Source organism: Lynx rufus, unplaced genomic scaffold (assembly GCF_022079265.1).
Source record: "Lynx rufus isolate CCGP_SWC_20201006 ecotype Redwood Valley unplaced genomic scaffold, mLynRuf1.p SCAF_8, whole genome shotgun sequence".
Lineage (NCBI taxonomy): Eukaryota > Metazoa > Chordata > Mammalia > Carnivora > Felidae > Lynx > Lynx rufus.
In genome coordinates, this window is record NW_025814896.1 from 102647175 (window position 1) to 102667297 (window position 20123).

At 52.7% G+C, this 20123-nt stretch overlaps 1 protein-coding gene across 1 annotated transcript in view; it reads left to right on the top strand.

Moving 5' to 3' along the window:
* PAX8 (paired box 8) overlaps positions 1 to 15079 on the top strand; it is a 44308-nt gene extending 29229 nt beyond the window's left edge. Inside the window, exons 9-11 of the mRNA XM_047068764.1 lie at positions 6532 to 6633; positions 13115 to 13201; positions 14636 to 15079. Coding sequence (XP_046924720.1) covers positions 6532 to 6633; positions 13115 to 13201; positions 14636 to 14712 — 266 coding nt within the window. The 3' untranslated portion in view covers positions 14713 to 15079. The remainder of the gene's footprint in view (positions 1 to 6531; positions 6634 to 13114; positions 13202 to 14635) is intronic.
* Positions 15080 to 20123: the final 5044 nt, after the last annotated feature.

A 20123-nucleotide genomic window follows, 5' to 3' on the forward strand; every position in this document is an offset into this window, starting at 1 on the left:
CATCAGCCCACCAGCCAAGGCCTGGGCAGCAGCTGAAAGAGGGTGTCTGGCTTGGGCAGGAGAAGACCTGAGATGGAGCAAGAATGGGGAGCAGGGAGGGACCCATGATAGCCTTCAGCTCTCCGAAGGGCTTCCACGGAGATGGGACTGTATTAGATGTGGGCCCAAGGCACTGAACCAGAACCCATGGAGGAAGCCAGAAGTGGACTAGCCCTTCTGGACCAGTGTTTTTCACCTTGCTGGGCCTCAAAACACGCTGTTAAAATGACAGCTTTTACAGAAGCCAGGTATCCAAATCAGACAAATGAAGAGCTACTCTGTTTTGAAGTAGGGACTCTGCCCCCCTGAAAGCCCCTGGACTTGAAAACCACCACACCAGAAGAACAAGGCCTCTACCTGCCCAGAGGGACCACAAGGTCATCTTACTCAAGTGCACAGTCTGGCTGGACCTGGGATGTTTTTCTCTGTGCATCCCCACGTCTAGTGTGGGAGGACCTCTTGAAAGAGGTGGGCACAGAGGTAAAGGGTTCATGAAGGAAGCCCAATGTGTGGGCAGAGAGGCAGTGTTTCAGGGTATGGGGCACGGGAGCACATGCTGACTCAGAGTTCAAAATTTCAAAAGCGGGTGAAGTCAGCGGAGATGGGTCATTTGTTTTGACCAAAGTGATTAAAGGAGAAAAATCTGTGAGCTGAGTGGAGTGATGTCAGCCAGAGAAAATGGGATGGGAGGGTGGGAGGGGAGCCAGGGAGTAAAGGGGCTCACATCCGCCGCAGGATGGAGAGGCCCAAGCGCTGGGTGAGACCGCCTGCTTCGTGTGAATGGTGGGCCCCAACCAGGAGGGCTGCAATAAGCCAGGCAGGGGATGAGGTGTGGATGGAGCACGTGACGATGGGGTGCAGTTCTTTAGTTACTGCGTGAGTTGCCCAGGTACCTGGCAGGACCATTCGAGAGGTCAAGGCAGTGGACGCATGGCATTGGGAAGCGGTCTTGGACGGTGGTCCGTGGCAAACTCCCTGCCCCCAACTTTCTCCCTTCCCTGTCACCCTGTTAGGGCTTCACGCACCCCCTGTCGATATGCAGTCAAAGCAGTGGGCCACTTCCGACCTCTGTCAGCTCTCAGTTTAGTGGACATGCCCACATTCCAGACCAGCAGCAGAAATGGAAGGTCATGCACCCCATGGAGCAAAGAAGCTGTCAGCAGACAGCAGGGTATAGAGTGCGGCCCCTGTGGAAGCCAATGGCTGGCTGTAGGGCCCAGCCCGAGGGCTGAAGATGCAGCACCAGAGTCAGGGACTCTTCCTCTGTCAAGGAACGCCCAGGCTTGGAGGCACCGGGTCCAGGCAGGTTGCCAAGAGCAGGAAGCAAGTCAGGGATGTAGTTCACAGAGCCGGGCCAGCCCTGTGGCTTGGGCACAAGGTACAGGATGGCTGGTGTCCATGTGGAGCCCAGGGTGTTGACCTGCGGCTCCTCGAAGACTGTCCACCTGCAGACTATGGTCAAGAATGGACCTAAAATACCTACCGTGTGTCCGAGCCACGGTGAGCAGGCTGGGAGGACATGCAGGGAGAAGGAAGGCCGGAAGGAAGGAAGGATCTCAAGAGTCGGGGGGGGCTAGAAAGCCATCCAAGAGAAGAAGAGGTGAACTTGAAAGAAAGAAGGGAGCCAAGACTCAATTATGCCGAGGTAGTGCTGCAGACAAGAGGAAAGAGGCAGGACCAGATGAGTTTTCATTCCAGAATCAGCTTGGCCCTCACCTACCAGAGCCTTCCCAGCTCACTTCCTCTGAGTGGCTTCCTAAGAACCCTCCCTGCTGCTTCACAGTCTCCCCCTGGGGTCACTTCCTCTCCTCACCCAGTGTCTCTGATAGTGCGGTCTCCAGGGTGACTGTCCCTCTGGGTCTCAGCTTCTCCCTAATCAGCTTTTTAAAAAAGAAGGATCAGAGTTTGGGGAACAATAGGATTGTCCCTAATATTCCTGCCATTTCCCTTCAGATGCCCCAGTCTGGGTCCCAACACATTTGCAAGAGTGATAGCGAAGGCATCCTTGTCCTGGGTGTTCCAGGGCTGATTCCAGCTCAGTCGATCAGAGAGCCCTGAGTTTGGTTTTATCATCAAAGAGTCCACTACCCGCCTCCATTCTTTTGTGCAAAATTATATTTAGTCCTGCCAAAGAGATTTCTGGATTGCTATAAATTTTCTTTGCTATCAGAACAAGATAAGGAATTGAAAAGGGGTCAAGTAGAGGGCAGACATCAAAGTGGGCAAATAAAATTGTCTGAAATCACCTCTACCCTCTAAATTCCTCCTGGACTCTACCAATATTTAGAACACTTGCCAATATTTCTGGGGTGCTAGTGTTTTTTTTATAGAACCCCACTTTGCAGCCAGTGAACATCAACCTGTGTCTACGTCACTTTCTGAAAAATAGGGCCATGTAGAAAGTATATTTGAGTGCAGAGGAATTACAAATCAAAGAACCTAAGGGCACCTGGGTGGCTCAGTTGGTTAAGTGTCTCTCTTGATTTCAGCTCAGATCATGATCCTAGGGTCATGGGATTGAGCCCTGATTTAGGCTTTGCACTGAGCATGGAGCCTGCTTACGATCCTCTCTCTCTCTCTCTCTCTCTCTCTCTCTGTCTCTCCTTCTGCTCCTCCCTCACTCATGCATGCACACATGCGCACGCACTCTCTCTCAAAATATAAATAAATAAATAAATAAATAAATAAATAAATAAATAATAACAAATCAAAGAAACTAATGATGAAGACCCTTCAAAAATAAGTAATTCAGTAAAAGGTCGTGGTTAGAGTTGCATGTCTCTAACATGTTGGAGTGCATCTACCTCATGGCTTCTGTGGTTACATTTCTGAGAAGGTCACAAGGTTCTTGGCTTTTTGGAAGAAACCACATATTCAAGGAACTGAAGCAGAGTTTTGAGGGATTGACAGGGGAGTTTATGGTACCGTAGGCTGGATGAGGGCCATCCTGTAGAAAGTCTTACTAGGCTTTCCAGGAGGGCCAAGTTTCATGGAAGACTTTGGGGTCTGCTCCAGCACTTGATCCAGAAACGTCTGCTCCCCTGGGAGAAAATTCGGTGGTCAAGGAGAGATGAAGATTAAAATCTCAGAATATAAGGGAGTGAGGTTAATGAATTTATTTCTAAGAGCAGTCTAGGGGCTAGCTCTCATGGGATGGGGTCCTACAGGGCAGTTGTGACTAAATTGCAGCTTCGGGGGAGCATGTGTCCTGGTGCTCTGCCCACTGAGCTGCGGAGCTCAAGAAACAGTAGGGCCAGGTGATGGAAAGGGATGGGTCGAGGGCAGTAGAAAGGGGAGTGTGGAACCACAAGGCTCCAGGGTCAAAGGAGACCTGGAGAATACCTAGACCAGCACCAGCAAAGAGGAGGCCTAAAAGCCAAGAGTTACCTCCTCACCTCCAGCCCCAGTCATGGTAGACACAGATGCAGCCTCAGAATCCTCAACACAGGGTACCAGGAAGCCCCTACCAATGAAATAAGTGATAAGGTGAACCTAATTTACTATCTCTAATCTAACCTAGCTCATGAGACAGATGGGAAGATGTGATTCAGAGAAATTAGTTTGTCCCTCATCCACAGCCTGGCTTGGATCTAGAGCTCTCTCTCTCTTTCTCTCTCTCTCTCTCTCAGGGAAGAGGAAGCAGGAAAAGAAAAGAAAAGGCATTGGGCCTGAATTAGCCACCAACCCTCTTCCATCACTCTCCTACTCATGCATCTGTCCACCCCCTGTACGCCTGCTGCCCTCACAGACTTCATGGCCGCCCCTTCCTCTCAGAGCCTTCAGTCTTTTGCTAAATGTTCATCTGAGAGCCGAGGGGGCTGAGTCCGATAGCTGATTGTATTGCAGTCCTTTTCAAAGAAGGATCAGATTTTACCTTGGAGTATTTTCTGCATAGTCCTTCCTCTACTTCTAAATGCACTAAAATTTCCTTGCCTCACCTGAGTTTCCAATCCCTCCTTTATTCAGACCTTGGGTCAAGTGAACTGAACCCACCTATAGAATTCCAGTGGATTCCACCCTGTTTGCTCCGGCACCGATGGTGTTCATTTTTATGAAAACATTCACATAGTTTTAAATAATGAACACTGATGGCTCATTTCAAATAGGGTTTATTCTATAAGGGTTCCCATGATGTAACAACTTATAGAATGTGTCCACTGCACTAATCGATGTCCACCTATAACATGAAACCCTGGCTGTGAGTTATACTGATAACATCATAGTAATAGTAATAAGGTATATAAGGTACTCTTATTTTCCCCCCTCCCCCACCCATTTTGCACATGAAGAAACAAGCTTGGGCACATAGGTCTAAGGACACTTGGAAAATTAGTTGCAGAAGCAGGATAAGGACCAAGGTCCTCTGGTTCCTAAATCCTTCCTTCAGAGGAAAGACAGAAGTCCAGAAGGCCTGGTCTCGTTTGTTGACCCCCTAAACTTGGCTCACACGCTTATCCCAGCTCATGCCCAATCTTGCTTTACTGGCTGGCCTTGCTAATTTAGCATTCTTATTCACTGCTGTATCCCCAGTATTCGGAAAAGTGCCTGGGACCTCATACTTTCTCAATAAATCTTTATTGAATGCACAACTTGTCTTCAGGAAATCTCTAAAAATAGAGGTAAGATTTAGTCGCCGCAGTACTGACGACTCATAAGGTTCCATGGGACGTGCCTTCCCTTTCATCATTACTGGCCACCCCCTGAAGAGTTCAAAGCATGTTGGACCTCGGGGGGATGTCAGGCAGAAAAGTTGGACAGGCAGTGGTGCAGAGGGGACGGCCTTGGTAAGTTGGTTGACAGACTCACAGGGGGTCCCTGTGAGTCCCGGGAGAAAAGGCAGCCCCCGATGTGAAGGAGGCAGAGGCGCTTGGGTAAAATGGTCATAACCGAACACAGCGTTTCTCACCCCAGGGTGATTTTGCCCCCTGGGGACGTATGACAATATCTGGAGACATTTTTGGTTGTCCTGTGGGGTGGGAAGTGCTTCCAGTACCTAGCGACTAGACGCCAGGGATGCTATGGAACATCCTTGCGATGCTGAGGATGACCCCCACACAAAAATTATCTGGCCCCTGGGGCGCCTGGGTGGCTCAGTTGGTTAAGCGTCTGACTTCGGCTCAGGTCACGATCTCGCGGTCCGTGAGTTCGAGCCCCGTGTTGGGCTCTGTGCTGACTGCTCAGAGCCTGGAGCCTGTTTCAGATTCTGTGTCTCCCTCTCTCTCTGACCCTCCCCCGTTCCTGCCCTGTCTCTCTCTGCCTCAAAAATAAAATAAACGTTAAAAAAAAATTAAAAAAAAATTATCTGGCCCCAAATGTCAATAGTGCTGAAGTTGAGAAACCCTGTAAACATCACTAAGAAATGGAATGACCAAATAACTCATCATTCCAAATGGGGCATTTGAGAGTAAAATAGATGTTATTAATAAATATGCTGAGTGGTAATGACAGCGGTCATTACCTGGACAGATGTGGCCAAAGCAGGATGAATTGCCAAGAATCTTTGGGTGAGGGAGAGTCTGATCTGGGCCTGTGGGACACGAGAGAAGTGGAAGAAACTCACCGAGTCAGACGGGGCCTCCAGAATGGGAAGGTTCAAACTTTCTGATGTAGAGGAGAGGTAGAACCAGGGAAATCAGGTCACTAGGGCTGTCTCCACATGCCTCCAAGACAAGGGCATTACCCGTAGATTATAAAGAGAGAGCTGGATGTCCGTTTTGCTGAAAGTGGGTTGTTTTTTGGTTTTTGTTTGTGGTTTTTTTTCCAGGAATGGAATTGACAGATGTGTGATTCATGTTCAGGTGTTAACACCAAATATCTCTCAGCCTGTGTCTCCTTTCTAGGTCAGGGATAGACTATAGGTTTTGTGTCCTTTACAATTCTGGTAGGTTGTACCCACCTGGAAGACCACGTTGAGGAATAGGAACCACCCTCCCTGGCCCATTGGAAGCCAGTTCAGTGATTGATTAGCGATGTCTGCCACGGGTCCAAAAAAGTATAGTGAAAGGTAGTGGCCCAAAGGCCTTTGCCATCCCTTGTAGGACCTCGTTCTTGATCCTCAAAGCGGAGCTGAAAGAATGTGAGCTCTGAGTCCAGTGGCCCCTCATGTATTACTTAGGCCAGCTACACACACTGGTACGCTGGACGCTGGGGGGGATAACAAAGACCCAGAAGAGAGAGCCCCCGCCCTGCCTTCAAAACCATGACATTGTTATGGGTAAATAAGATGCACACCAATAAAATCACTGGAGGATGGGCCACAATACAGGACTGCAACAGCAAGTGCTCCCTGCACGGCGGAGCCTGTGTCCTGTCGGCCAGACAGGGGGAGAAGCTTGAGCTCAGAGAAGGGAGGAGGGGGAGTGGGTTTGGAGACTGGCTTTGAGGAGAGTGGTGGTGGCATGAGGGAAGACTCGCTGAGCCTCAGGGAAGCAAGACAGACAGCGCAGAAGCCCACAGTGGCTCAACTAATGACTCCTTGCTGTATTTTTCCAGGGAGAGAGATGGTGGGGCCCACGCTGCCCGGATACCCACCCCACATCCCCACCAGCGGACAGGGCAGCTATGCCTCTTCTGCCATCGCAGGCATGGTGGCAGGTAAGGGGAGGGGCTGGGCAGGAGGGGAGTACTGCAAACAGGAAGTGTTGGCCAAAGGTAGAGCCAGAGGGGCCAAGAGGCAGGGTGCGTCCCATGCACAGATTTCCCAAAAGGCATTGAAGGACCCACCAAAGGGTGCATCTTCTTGGAAACGCTTGGAGCAAAGATTTCACTGCAGTCCTGGCTCCTTAACTCTCCCCGGCTCAGCTTCCTTCTTCGCACCTGCTCCCAGATTCCCTGTGATGAAACGGGCAGGGCTGAGACTGGCCAGTGTTCAAACCCAAACTCTGTCACTTCTTCCGTTGACTCAGTGAGGCTTGATGGAGGGTGCCTTAGGGGTCCGCAGGACAGTGTGAGCTAAACGCAAGCCTGGCCCTTGAGCAACCCATTGTCTCCCAGTTTTTTCACTCTGATGCATTTGTACACCCTTTCTGTAAAACTTGAATAAGAATGGGGTCGGTGATGATGATGATGATGATGATGAAATGGTTGAAATATACCTTCCTTCACACCCCACACGCACTCAACCCTGCATGGGCAGGACCCGTGTTCCAGGTACTCCAAAGGTACTGCAGGGACATGAGCTGGAAGGATTTCTCCATCATCACTGGCATTGCCCTGGAATACTGCCTGCCAGTCATGTGGATTTCTTTCTCCACCGGCGTGATCATCACCCAATAGTGACCCAGGGTGTCAAGGTCTAGACAAGTGAGGACAAGGAGTTTTTCTGGGCGAATCTCACTCACTCTTTTAGGAACCGTATAGGAAGGACCCAAGGGAGGACAGGGCAGAATCGAGTCATATCTACTGCCCCAAGAGGCCCCAGGATGTGGAGCTTTTGGAACGGGCTCTGAATCAGGGCATCTGTGACCCCCGTGCAGACGCCCCTGACCCCAGAGACTTAACACATTACATTCACCCAGGCTGCTTCCCTCCCTCCCTCCGTGGCAGGGGCTGTTCTCTGCCAGCCACCCACTCTGGGTGCCCTGTGCTGAAGCAGGTGGGCTGGGCTCTCCAGGGCAGAGGGAGGGGAGGGAGAAGAGAGGAGGCAAGGAGGCTCTGCGCTCCCTGGGAACCTGCTGAGCTGGCACTTGTTGCTGCCTGGTTACCGTGGCGATGTGCTTAATGCAGCGTTGAAAATACAGAATACTGACTCCTCTCTCCCTCCTGGCCCTGGACTCCCTCCCTCCCTCCCTTCCTCTTCTGGAGCGTGAAATGAGATTGGTCAAGATAAAAAAGGAAAAGATTCGGTTATTTTTTTAAGAGTGTGGATAATGGGGCCTCTCAATCAAAATCCCAGGCTCCAGTCGGCTCCCCCCATCCCCCTTCCAACCTCTCCACCTTTCCCTGCCGCCTGCTTAGAGGAGGAGGAGGAAACAGAAAGCACAGGGCTTTTCTCTTAATTATGAATCATTCCCCAAGGCCAGGCCCAGGGCAAGGGGGTCCTGGGGCCCAGAGTATGACCCGTGAGGTAGCTGGAAGGTTTGGGCCTCTCATCAAAGGCCCGCAGGTGTTTCCAGAAGGATCTCATCCTGAGTGAGTGTTGTGGAAAAAAAAAAAAAAAATAGCACAACTACAACATCAACTTCAAGTGAATTACAAAAGGGGTGGGCCTTGCCTCGCGCAGTGCATGGACTTTCCAGTAAGTCATATGTAAATCAGGTTTCAGAAAATGCAATACTATTTAAGTGTATCATCTGGTTCCTAGGAACTCCGTGGTACAAATTAATTCTTAAGGAATCTTTTTGCACAAAAATTATTTGTCCATCTCTATAGTAGCCGCAATCTCCCAGTTGACTAAACGGTGATTCCTTCTATTAAAATTAATAAAAAGTTCACTGAGTGCCGACTGTGTGTTAGATGCATAATACATGCTTAAAGCAAGGCATGCCGGTGGGCATTCTTCAATCATTTGTGGAAGGAAGGAAAAGATCATTAATTCCTGTGTGCCTGGCCATTCATAGATATAACTTTCCTCTTGAATCCTCACCATAAAATTAGGAAGCTGGTATCATTCTAGTTTAATATAGATGAGGAAACGAGCTTAGAAAAGCAAAGGAGTGTGCTCAGGGCCTTAATTAACTATACCATGTGACTGAGTTGTTCAAACCCAGGTCTTTTGATTTCAAATCTAGGGTTCTTTCTACTACACCATACTGCCTCCCCCAATACTAGAAGTAACAACGCAAGCTATAGCAAAGTGACACAAGAACAGGACCAGGACACAGACTTCTCCTGTCCGCTCATCATCTGTTTTGCCTTCTCATGGTTGTTGTTGTTTTTCCTGCCCCATTAACAGAGTTGATGACCCTCACACCAGTTCTGGAGCTGAACTGACAACTCCAGATAGATGGATCCGTCCATCCATCTACTCACTTTTCCATCCATGCATCTTTATACACATTTTTCCATCCATCCATCATCCATCTTTCCATTTTTTCCTTCCATTGATAGTTCCTTGTATCCGTTCATCTATCCATCCTTTCTTACATCCATCCTTTCATTGATCCATCTATCCTTCTATCCACCCATCCACCCATCCATCCACCCATCCACCCATCCATATATCCCTCTATATATCCATCTTTTCATCTTTCTACTTTTCCATCATCCATCATCCAGTTTCCAGCCTTTAAACCATTCTTGCATCCTTTCATCCGTTCATCTCTTTTTCACTTGACAAATACTGGTTGAATATCTATGGTATAGGATGCTGAGGATATAGCAGTGAAGAAGGCAGGAGGCCCCTCTATTCATGGAGCTTACAACCTAATCATGAAGAAAAAAGTACAGTAAACAAGTCAACACATGAGTAAACAAGATCATTTCAGATAGTGGCAAGTGCTGTGAAGACAGTAAAGTTGGATGATGTATTAAGGAGCCACGGGGAGAGGAGATAACTACTTTAGATTGGGTGAACAGGGGAGACCTCTTTGAGACAGTTTTCAAAGTGATCAGCCAAGTGATAAACTAGAGCAAACCATCCCCAGCCCAAAAGAACAGCAAATGCAAAGGCCCCAAGGCAGGAACTAGTTTAGCGCGATCACACTTAGAAAGGAGTTGGTGAGTATATCCAAGAACAACGAGTAAATGGGGAAGGCACTACAAAAGGAGGGGATGTTGGTAGTGGCTGGGTCAAATTTTAAGACAACTGCCGGGGAAACAGACTGCTGTTTCATTCTTGGGTGGAGCTTAGTGGGACTGGAAGGTAGACAGTCAAAAGAAGAAGCACAGAGACCAGTTAGGGGACGGACAGCCGTAATAGTTCCTGCAAGACCTTGGTGGCTTGGGCTGGGCGGGGGTAAACAGTGAGGGAGGAGAAAAGAGACACTGAAGGTATTTTAGCGGTACAGCCAACAACACTTGGTGAATTGGCTGTGGGGGTTCCAAAACAGAGGAAGCAGGAATGACTCCTAGGCTTGAAGCTTGGGAAAATGCGTGGATGGTGGTGCTGGCGAGTATATATATGGGAGACCAGGAGAGGAAAGGATAGAATGTGTGGCAGGTGGAAATCAAGAGTTCTACTGGGCCATAATAGGATTGAGACACCTCCAAATACCCGGTTTAATAAGTCAGTAGGCACTTGATATATGTCTGAAGGAACGAATTCTGGCTAGGACATAAATTTCAGCCATTGTTCCAAGCTGTTATTTAATGCCAAGTGATTTGACAAGATCACTAGAAAGAGAATGTGGATGGAAAATCACAGAAGGCTCACAGACCAAGCCTTCAGCACTTAGAGCTGGAGCAGAGAAGACACCAGCAAGGAGAGTGAGTGGGAGGGAACAGTGGATCTAATGGCAAAGGCATCGTGAAACCCAAAGGCATAGAGGGAGCAATGACCTGAATCAAGGTTGGCTAGGAGGTTGAGGGGGTGGGGTGGGCATCGAAGTGACCATTGGGATGATCAGGATGGAGGTTGTGGGGATGTCAGGGGATCAGCACTGGCCTGTTTGGAGGGGAATGAGGAGGTGAGGGCAGAGACCAGGGAGCACAGAAAGGGGCTGGTAGCTGGATACGCGGCAGGAAGAGAATTTTTTAAAAGAGAAGATGGCAGGGGCGCCTGGGTGGCGCAGTCGGTTAAGCGTCCGACTTCAGCCAGGTCACGATCTCGCGGTGCGTGAGTTTGAGCCCCGCGTCAGGCTCTGGGCTAATGGCTCCAAGCCTGGAGCCTGTTTCCGATTCTGTGTCTCCCTCTCTCTCTGCCCCTCCCCCGTTCATGCTCTGTCTCTCTCTGTCCCAAAAATAAATAAACGTTGAAAAAAAAAAAAATTTAAAAAAAAAAAAAAAAAAAAAAAGAGAAGATGGCAGAGCATGTTTGCTGCCTGGAAGAAGTGGTGAATTAGAAAGGGAGGGATTGCTGAAGCAGGAAAAAAGGGGATAGATTGTAGGGGAAAAGTCCTTGGAAAGGTGAGAGGGGTGGGATGCGGAGCAAAGACGACGGGTTGGCCTTTCACGGATGCAGAAACATTTCATCCACTGGGGTTGCATGCAGGTTGACGGGTCTGGTGGTGGGAAGACATGGCACCCAGGTGCGTGCCGCCTCCTGTGCCCCAACCCCTCTGCCAGCTTCCGTGTGATTGAAGCACATAGGTATTTGGTGAATGTGTGTTCAGTATATGAGTAAGTGTGTAGTGAGTGAATGCATGAATAGGTGACAAAATGAGAGAGGAAACACATTGTATTTTCCACCTCTCTTCCTTGTCCTTCGAAGCCAGTAGTGTTTGGCACTGGGCAGGGGGGTGGGGTGAGTGGGGGTTGTGGTTAGAGGCCCCGGCTGTGTAGCCCACGTAGAATCAGCTTCCTTCTAGGGTGTTCTGAAACCAGGCAAATCGAGGATACAACAGCGGTTAATGGGGAACAGTTTCCATTGTGGAAGACAAGAAAGAGCCCTGGGGTAGGAGCTAGGGCGCATGATTCTAGTGCAGGCTCTAACTGAACAGGGGACCTGGGGTAAATGTCTTTCCCTCTCTGGGGAGCAGTTTCTTCACTCGTGATCCTCGGTTGAGCTTTATTCTAGCGCCTGCTTGATGGGAAAATAGTAAAAGCTAGCATTTCTTGAGTGCTTTTTATATACCAAGAGTGGGGCTAAACGTGTAATGTATATTATCCGATTTAATCCTCCCTAAAACACCATGAGATAGAGACAACAATTCGTCCCATTTTACGGATGAGGACAGCAAGGCTCAGAGAGGTTAAGTGATTTGCCCAAGGTTATACAGCTAGGAAGTGGGAGATTTGGGAGCAGAGATTTGATTCCAGGCAGGCCGGCTCCAGAGTCAGGCAGTTTCAAGCTTCCCTTCCAGTGTCGGTGAAGGAGATCAGAAGCCACCGAAGGCTCTTAGCTCCCAACAGCAGATGAGGTTCTGAAAGGCGGTGCAGATATTCATGGTTTGGCAGGATTGGCAGGAACCTGGCTTTCAGAGGAAACTGTCTCAGAAGCACATAAAGGGATTATCCGAAATTCAGAGTTAAGAGCCCTGAGGCCAAGTTCTGCTCTGCCATTTGATTTGAGGCAAACTGCTTAATCCTGCGGCACTCCAATTTCCTCTTCTATCAATTGGCCATATTGATGGGTGCTGCATAGGATGCTGATGAGGACAAAGGAGCATAGTGTATGGGAACATGTTTTGCAGACTTTAAGCTCCCCACCAAGTACCCACGGTAATGGTGCGGTCTGCTTGGGTTTGTTGTTACTTAAGGGAATCCTTATGTCATTTCTTTGGTAAGTCATTCCTTTTTGGTAAAGCCAAGAATCCACTCACAGAAAGAGGTGATTTGATTTGCTGTGTTGGAAGTCATGCACTGAGTTTGCTTCATGTGGCCGACTTAGGATGGGACCCCCACGGCCTCAGAGCAAGTCCCCAAGAGGTTGGTGCTTCGCAGGGCTCCTCCCTGGGCTCCTTCCTTTAATCCTCAGCAGCCCCCTTCCCCCACCGCCACGGCCTCACACACACCCCACACCCGTCCCTAACAAACTCAGAGCTAGGGAGGCTAAAAAGTTTGTACGTGCTAATTCATTCTATGGCTGCTTCTGTGACCCCGCTCACTCCCTTCTGCCCCTCCTGGAAAGGTCTTCTGCTGAAGGTCCAGGCCCAGAAAAAGTGGTAGAACCTGGGCGCCGGAGACACAGTTCAGCTTCCAAACATCACCAAACCCTTCAGCTGTGTGAGCTTCTAGAGGTCTCCAAGCCTTAGCTTCTTTACCTGAAAAATGGGCACAATAATATCACGTCCCTCCTGGGCTACCTGGGAGGACTGAGCTTGTCAGGGCGGCGCCTCTGGTACCTGTCCAGATTGATGCAGGCTGAGGGGCCCCCAAGGGGTGGATTGAGGGACATCTGAGCTCACATGGTCTCTGCCCTGGCTGTCCATGCCCCCAGGGCTGGCCCAGTGCCAGCCCTGCAGACCCTTCTCCCCCACCCCCAAGCCTACATTGGTATGTCCACCTCACAGGCCTCTCACCTGTGTGCCTCCAACAGGAAGTGAATACTCTGGCAATGCCTACGGCCACACCCCCTACTCCTCCTACGGCGAGGCCTGGCGCTTCCCCAACTCCAGCTTGCTGAGTAAGTCCCCTCGGGGCCGCCCAGGCCCTCTGCTGTGTGGGGCAGGGTTGGGGTACAAGACTGGGCCAAAAGTCTGCCTGAAAGGCAGCCCGGAGGCCCAGGTTAGATGGAGGGCTTCTGGGAGACAGGTGTTCTTGGCAGTCCAAGCAGGTAGAGGGAAGGCCAAGTACCTAGGTGTTTGGAGGGAGAGCACACAAGCAAGAGACTTCTCGGCATCATTCTCCCTCCTACTGCCTGAGGCCATGTCTCTGAAATCTTGGTTCTGTGTGAGATTCAGGGCTCAGGCCTTGGAAGGGCAAAGGTGGACTCCAGCAAAGTCTAAGAGTGGACTTCCTGCCTTCAGGGGCTCACAGCGCAGCAGCAGGGACACCGAGGCAAGGACGCCCTACAGGAGCGCAAATAAGGCTGTCCTGTCACACACATTAACCATCTAAGTGGCGCACTGGTACTCATTATCCAGCACCAGAACCCTCATACGGGGACCCTTTGTTCAGTACCTTCCTGATATTTGGCTTGAGATGTGGACACCCTTCAGGATGGAGGTCCAGAGATGAGCTATGGGCTCCTGTTCACCCCTCTCTTGCCCTGGGGCCATGGGCTGGGTAAGGAAGCTTTTTAGGAAACCAAGCCCCATAAGTGGCTTGAAGAATCCCACCAGAGTTTCCCTGAGTGATGACCTTGAGGGTCTCAGAGCAAACCTGAGCCCAAGAGGAGCAGTGGAGCAAGTGTGGCCCACCCCAAGGGCCTGGCAGGACCAGCCATCCCCCAAGAACCCCCTTTCTTCCCATTACCTTCTGGCATTCCAAAAATGACTGGGAGGGTGGTTAACCTGGGCTCTGTTTGCCACATGGGGTCAACTCCAACTCACCTTTCCGTTCAATTTAGCCAGAAAGGATGAGGGTGCTGAGATGGGCCAGGGGCAGGGCACCTCCCCGCCAAGCCTTCCTGGGCTTCGCATCCTGCAGGTGTAGGGAGCCTCCCTGTGGAGATCCTCAAACGCACATCCCCCATGGCCAGTCAGGATTCTAGTCCTTCTGGGCCCTAAGGAGAAGATTCTCTGACCTCGCACTGTGTATGCAAGGTTGGGGAAGGCCCCAGTGATCCCCAGGTGCGCTTGGTTCTTCAAGGTTCCGGATGTAACTGCTCTCAGTTGCCCTCTCCCTGAAAAGGAGGGTGTTGAAGGTCAAAGCCATCGTGGGGGGAGGGGCAAGAAGCCAACAGTTCTCATTCTGGCCAGAAACCCAAAGGTGAGGCCAGGGAAGGAGGAAATAGGCCCAGAGAGGAGTTAATCTTTGATGATCAGATAGGCCGGAGGGGTAGATGATTAACTTGTGTTGTCTTAAAGGTTAGCAGATGCAGGGGAAGGCTGTGGTGCAATTTCCCCTCTGACCAGCAGTGTTGTTGTTGTTGTTGTTTTTTTTTAAACACGTCCAGGTTCCCCATATTATTACAGTTCCACATCAAGGCCAAGCGCACCGCCCACCACTGCCACGGCCTTTGACCACCTGTAGTTGCCATGGGGACAGTGGGAGCAACTGAGCAACAGGAGGACTTGGCCTGGGACAGGCCCCAGAGAGTCACACAAAGGAATCTTTATTTATTACATGAAAAATAACCACAAGTCCAGCATTGCGGCTCACTCCCTGTGTGGTTGATTTAATGAACCATGAAAGACAGGATGACTTTGGAGAAGGCCAAACTGTCCTCTAAAGACTCCGCAATGAGGGGCAGGAGTTCCAGGGAGAGAGCACTGCCCCATTCCAAAAGAGACAGAATTGGAGGAGAAATGTGGAGAGAGGAGGGAACCGCCGAGGAGCTTGAGAGGGACGGCTCGCGGCCCACGAGGGGCTTAGGGCCGCAAAGGCGTCTGTGGCTCCATCAACGCGCTCTGGCTGTCCTGGGCTGTAAGCACTTCTGTCCAGCCCGCACACCACAGCCGGGCGCGGAGGCTGTCCCCCCACAGCCCCGCTGACCGTCACCTGCAGCCTGCCCCACAGCCGAGGCTCTGGCCGTCCACCTCCTCCACTCGGCTTGCTTGGCTCTTTCCGCGCCTCCCTCCCGGCCACGGGCTGAGGGCCGGGTGGAGTCAGCCGGAAGCTCCACCTGGCGGTCAAGGGCCTGCCTTTCGCCTGCTGCTGAGAATGTGTGAGCACGCCCCAGGTTCTCCTCCGGTGGATCATTCCTTGCCAGCCAGTCGGCCTATTACAGCTTGAGACAGACGTTCCCCAGGGCCCCGGCTCCTGGGGAGTGAGCTGCAGCCCTTCCCCGGGGGCAGAATGAGGCAGAATTGCCGGGGACGCTTCCCTCTCCTCACAGCCCCTGCCAAGCCAGGTATGCAGCCTACAGCCCAAGCCCACAGCAACGGAAAAGACCCTGAGGCGACGCCCTGAAGCCAGCAATGGAGGTTCCCCCTCTGGCCCCCTCGCAGCCCTTGCCCCAGAAGCCTGACTGTAAATACTGTAAATGAAGCTCTGTTTGGGTCAAGCTTCCCTCTGTCCACCCCTAGACTTTGGCCTCTCAGTGAATTGTCTCCCTGCCATGTTGGGCTTTCTCTCCTTGACGCTTCTTTCTTTTTTTTTAAAGACAACCCACCATTACCACATAACTCAATAAACCATTACTCTTGGTCTCAGGCTTTGGGGTCAGCTGGGGAAGGAAGCACCCTGGGTCTGGGCTTTCTCCAGAGAACCCCAGAGCCCTGTGGACAGTGAACTCATGTTGGGTGGGGGGTGGGGGGTTGAAAGACCGTCTGATGCCCAGGAGCCCTGACTTGGCATTCTCCCTCTCCCTCTGTTAATAGATGTTTAACTCCGGGCAGCCACTTATCCTAAGCTTTGATTTCCACTGTGAGTGAATGTGAGATTAAAATGAGCACATGGCACGATGCCGGGCCAATCGTAGATTCCCCACAAGTAGTTGCTCCTGTTATTCACAGGAAGCCAGAGAATCAGCGGGAGGGTTGGTGAAGGTTCTGGGAACACTGTAAACCGGAGCCCAGGTAACCGCTCCCATGCGCCCTGCGGTGTGACAGGAGGGAGAAGACATTTCCCGGGCTCTACTGTGTGCAAGGCTCCGTGTGGAGGGCCTCCCATAAATTAAGCTGGGATTAGCCCCATTCGAGATTTGAGGAAACTGAGGCTCCGGCAAAATGAAATAACTTGCCCCAGGTGGGAAGTGGGGGTGGGGGCTGGGGTTCAATCAAGTCCTCTTGGAAAGACCGAGCAATGGGTGGCCCTGGGCGTGCAGGGCCAGGAGGGGGTAGGGAGGCCGCAGGGTAGACAATCCCTTTCTAAGAAGTTTTGGAGAACAAGGGTCACATAAAATGGTGACTGTAAGGGCTGTGCCCCCACGAGGGTGCTTGGCCTGTGGGGACCCTCTCCACCGGGGACACAGCAGGAACTATGGGCAGGGCTCTGTGTAGCACGGTGCCCAGGTGAATGCTGACGACAGGGCAGCACACGGAGGTTGTCGGAGAGGAAACTCCTCACCCACCAGGGACTCCAAGACTAGGAGGGCTGAGGCAGAGAGCTAGGCCTCTTGGCCCTAAAGAGAGGCCAAGGATGCTGGCCAAGGATGGCACGAGAGTAGAGCCACGGGACCCTCCCGCAGAGAAAACCCGTCTCCTCTTCTGAGGGGATCTGAGATGAGGCTCATTTTCCAAGAATGGCACTTGCCTCTAGCTATGAGCATGGAAGCAGGACTGAATCCCGTCGTATCTGAGGCTCCTCATCATCTCGAACCTCTGGGTCCCTGAGTGCCCTAAGACAGTGCCCCCCGACCTGGTTCCGAGATCACTTTGAGATGCATGGTGCCCCAAGGAGCCCGCAGACCGATTTTGCATTTGCAGACAGAACCCTCTCTGGGCACACTTGGTGCTCCTGGCAGGCCCTCCCAAATGACAAAGGGACTGGGGCTGTGCTTTTTTGCTGCAGGTAACCGTGGTTCTGAACTCCCCTCCCTTTCTCGGAGGTGAGCTGAGCGTCTCAGGGCACTGTGCTCAAAGCGGGTGTTGGCTAGTGTGTGGTGTGGGCCAACGGCCACGTGTCCTACTAGACAGTGCCTGTCCAGACGTTCGATCCACGGTCAAACCATGGTCCCCCTTTGGGTCTCAGAAAATAGAGTCGTTTCTGTATTGGGGGAAAGCGACGACTTGAGGTGCCCCAGCACTGGGGGCAGCGTTGGGAGAAGTTGGGGTGGCCCGGGCGGGGGTAAAGGATTGTGAGGAGGGAGGACACGCGGGAATGTGGGAAGCACCCGTGAGTAGCTGCGTGTGAGGGGGTCGGTTTGCCGGGGAGCAAGTTCAGGCCCTGGTTTCTGCGAAGACTTGTGGGAGTAGAGCGTGTGCGGAGGAGGATTTGAGGTGAGGCTTGGGCCTGAGCGGGCGAGAGAGGCACCCACCTGCCTCGCAACCAAAGCAATCCCAGTCACAGCCGGTGTGGGGAGGCCTCCTCAGCTTTCCAGGCAGCTCTCCCGGCTCCTGCTCCATCATTTCATCTTCACTCCATCCCCTTCAGTGACCCCCACCGCCCACCACACCTCCCCACACCCCCTCTGCCCCTCCTAGTGCAGCGGGGCCAGCCCAGGGTACCAGAAGCTCCGAGAGGTCTGAGTGGGCCAGGCAGCCCCCGCAGGCAGCTGAACAGCTTCCGGCTGAGACACAGAGCGGCTCAAAGCCCCCACCCCCAGGGCCACCAGGTGGAGCAGACAGAACCCCCCACTTTCTAAGGTGGGTTGGAGCTGTGTGGACGCTCCAGTCTGACCCCACAGCCTGCAGGGGTGAGGACAGGGGCGGCTGTGAGTCTTGCCTCCAAGGCCAGCCCCAGGCGGGTTCCAACCCCTCTCTCCCTTCTCCAATATCCTTGCCACGAGTTGTTAGCAAAGAAAGTGAATTTTCCGTCCCTCGCGTGCGGGCACGCGCTTCACCCTGGCAACAAGCTCAGGCAAGAGCAGTGGCCACAGTTTTCAGACAGGAAATAGGAGACCAGGGAAGTCGAGGCACTTGCTAGGGCTGCTGCTTTCCTGCCGGCCCGCGTCATTCTCCTGCTTCCCTCCCCCAATGCACACGTGTACCCACCTAGGTCCTCTTTAGGAGACTCCTGATGTCCTTGTCCTTTGGGGTGGGTGCAAGAGGAGGGGCCTAGAGACCACGATGCCCCTGGTCGGTGGGACTGAGCTTCAGGAGCAGAGGGAGGCCAAGGGGGATTGGGGGCCCCTGCCCGGCCCCCCTTCACTCCCTACTTAACTGTCCCCCCACCCCCACCCCCATCTTCCCTCATCCTCAGAAGACGTCCTAATCCTCCACATAGGCTTAGTCTTTGTTTATAAAGCTCATTCATATCAATTTTTGTCTCTGATTCTGAACATCAGCCCCATTTTGCACGTGGAGAAACTGAGAGCAAACGATTACTTGACTTTTTCAAGGTCATTCAAAGGAGCAGGGACCACAGCCCAACCCCTAATCTAAGGCCAACTCTGCATCCTAATCTAGGGCCTTGATACCTGGATGTGGCCAGGCTTCTGCAGAGACCTCAGGCGGCTTTTACTTTGTGGGGAGGGATGGCAGGCACGTGAGCACCCAGGGCACTTCCATGCTCTCCTGACAGGGCAAACAGTGCTGGATGGAAGGTCCAGAGGTCAGGCTACAGGCGGAGGTGGGTAGGACTGGGCCCAGGAGCACCGGGTTGACCCCGTTTCCGCTGTCCTTGGCCGTGAGTTTCTCTTCCGGCCATCCCTTGGCAGCTGCCGTCCTACCTTTAGGGTCACAAAGCACTTCCATCTATAGGGGATCTAACTGTTCCTCTGCCCGCAGTCCATGCGTCACCCTCCACAGGGAGTGACCAAGCTGAGTGACCATAGCTGTGATTCTTGTGGAGAACCCCGTCCCTCAACCTCTCTCACCTCTTTGTCCTGACATTTTTCATCTCTTAGTTTCTTATTCCAGTTCCTCCTCCGCTGGGTCCGGAGCAAAGGATTCCTTCCGCCCCCATTTGCGTCCCGCAGGCGTGTGGACACGTGAGAGAGGAAGTGACCGCTCGGGAAGGGCTTAGAGGTCCTGCGTCCTGCTCCACAAATGCCAGGACGCGCGTCTCTTCTCTCCATCTGCTTATCTTTTGGCTTCTTGTTCTTCTCATTACCTTCTTCTGTTCCTCTGGCTGTTTGGGGGACCGTGGGACACAGGCACGGAGGCCTTGTCTCCTGAAGGCAGACCCACCACATTCAACCCCGCCTCCACGTGCCCCAGCCCCTGGACGGAACCAGCCGCCTGGCCTTCTAAGAAGCCGGAGGAAGCGGGCAAGGCCGGTCCCCTCCGGGCCAGCATCCTCCCCTGGACGGCACCCTCTCTCCTGGTCTTGCAAAGCAGCAGAGGCCGCTGAGAGGCTGCCCGGAGATTTGGGGGTAGGGGCTCGGGGCCCGCGGGCGGCGGGAAGCGGGGCTCTGGGCGAGGGGAGAGGGGAAGCGGGGCCCTGCTCCCCCGCATCTGTGCCTGGTGGCAGCTGGCCAGGCTGTGGAGTGACTGCCTGCGGCTCTCCCAGGGAAATGTGATTTCCCCTTGAGTGAAGCGGACTGTGCAGTGTGGAAATTGGCTCTTTTCTGAGCGAGCGGCGGCTGTTCTGGAGTCGGGGCGGGCTGGGGCCCGCGGGAGGCCGCGCTGGCCCCCGGAGTGCGCCGGGAGCAGCCATGTGCTGAGAACTCATTAGGGATAAATCAAACTAGTACCAGCGTGAAGCCAACACCCTCCCCCCGCCGTGCCTCCGGCCCCCACCCGCTCCGAGACCCCCCACTTCCACGTCCTCCTCCCCCACAGCCAAGGCACCCTCCCCCGCGTGAGGGAGCCGGGCCCACCGGGCGCTCACAGTCACGCACACGGGCCCACAGCCCGCCGCCCAGGCCTCCTACGGGAGCCGCTGTTCATTTGCAAATA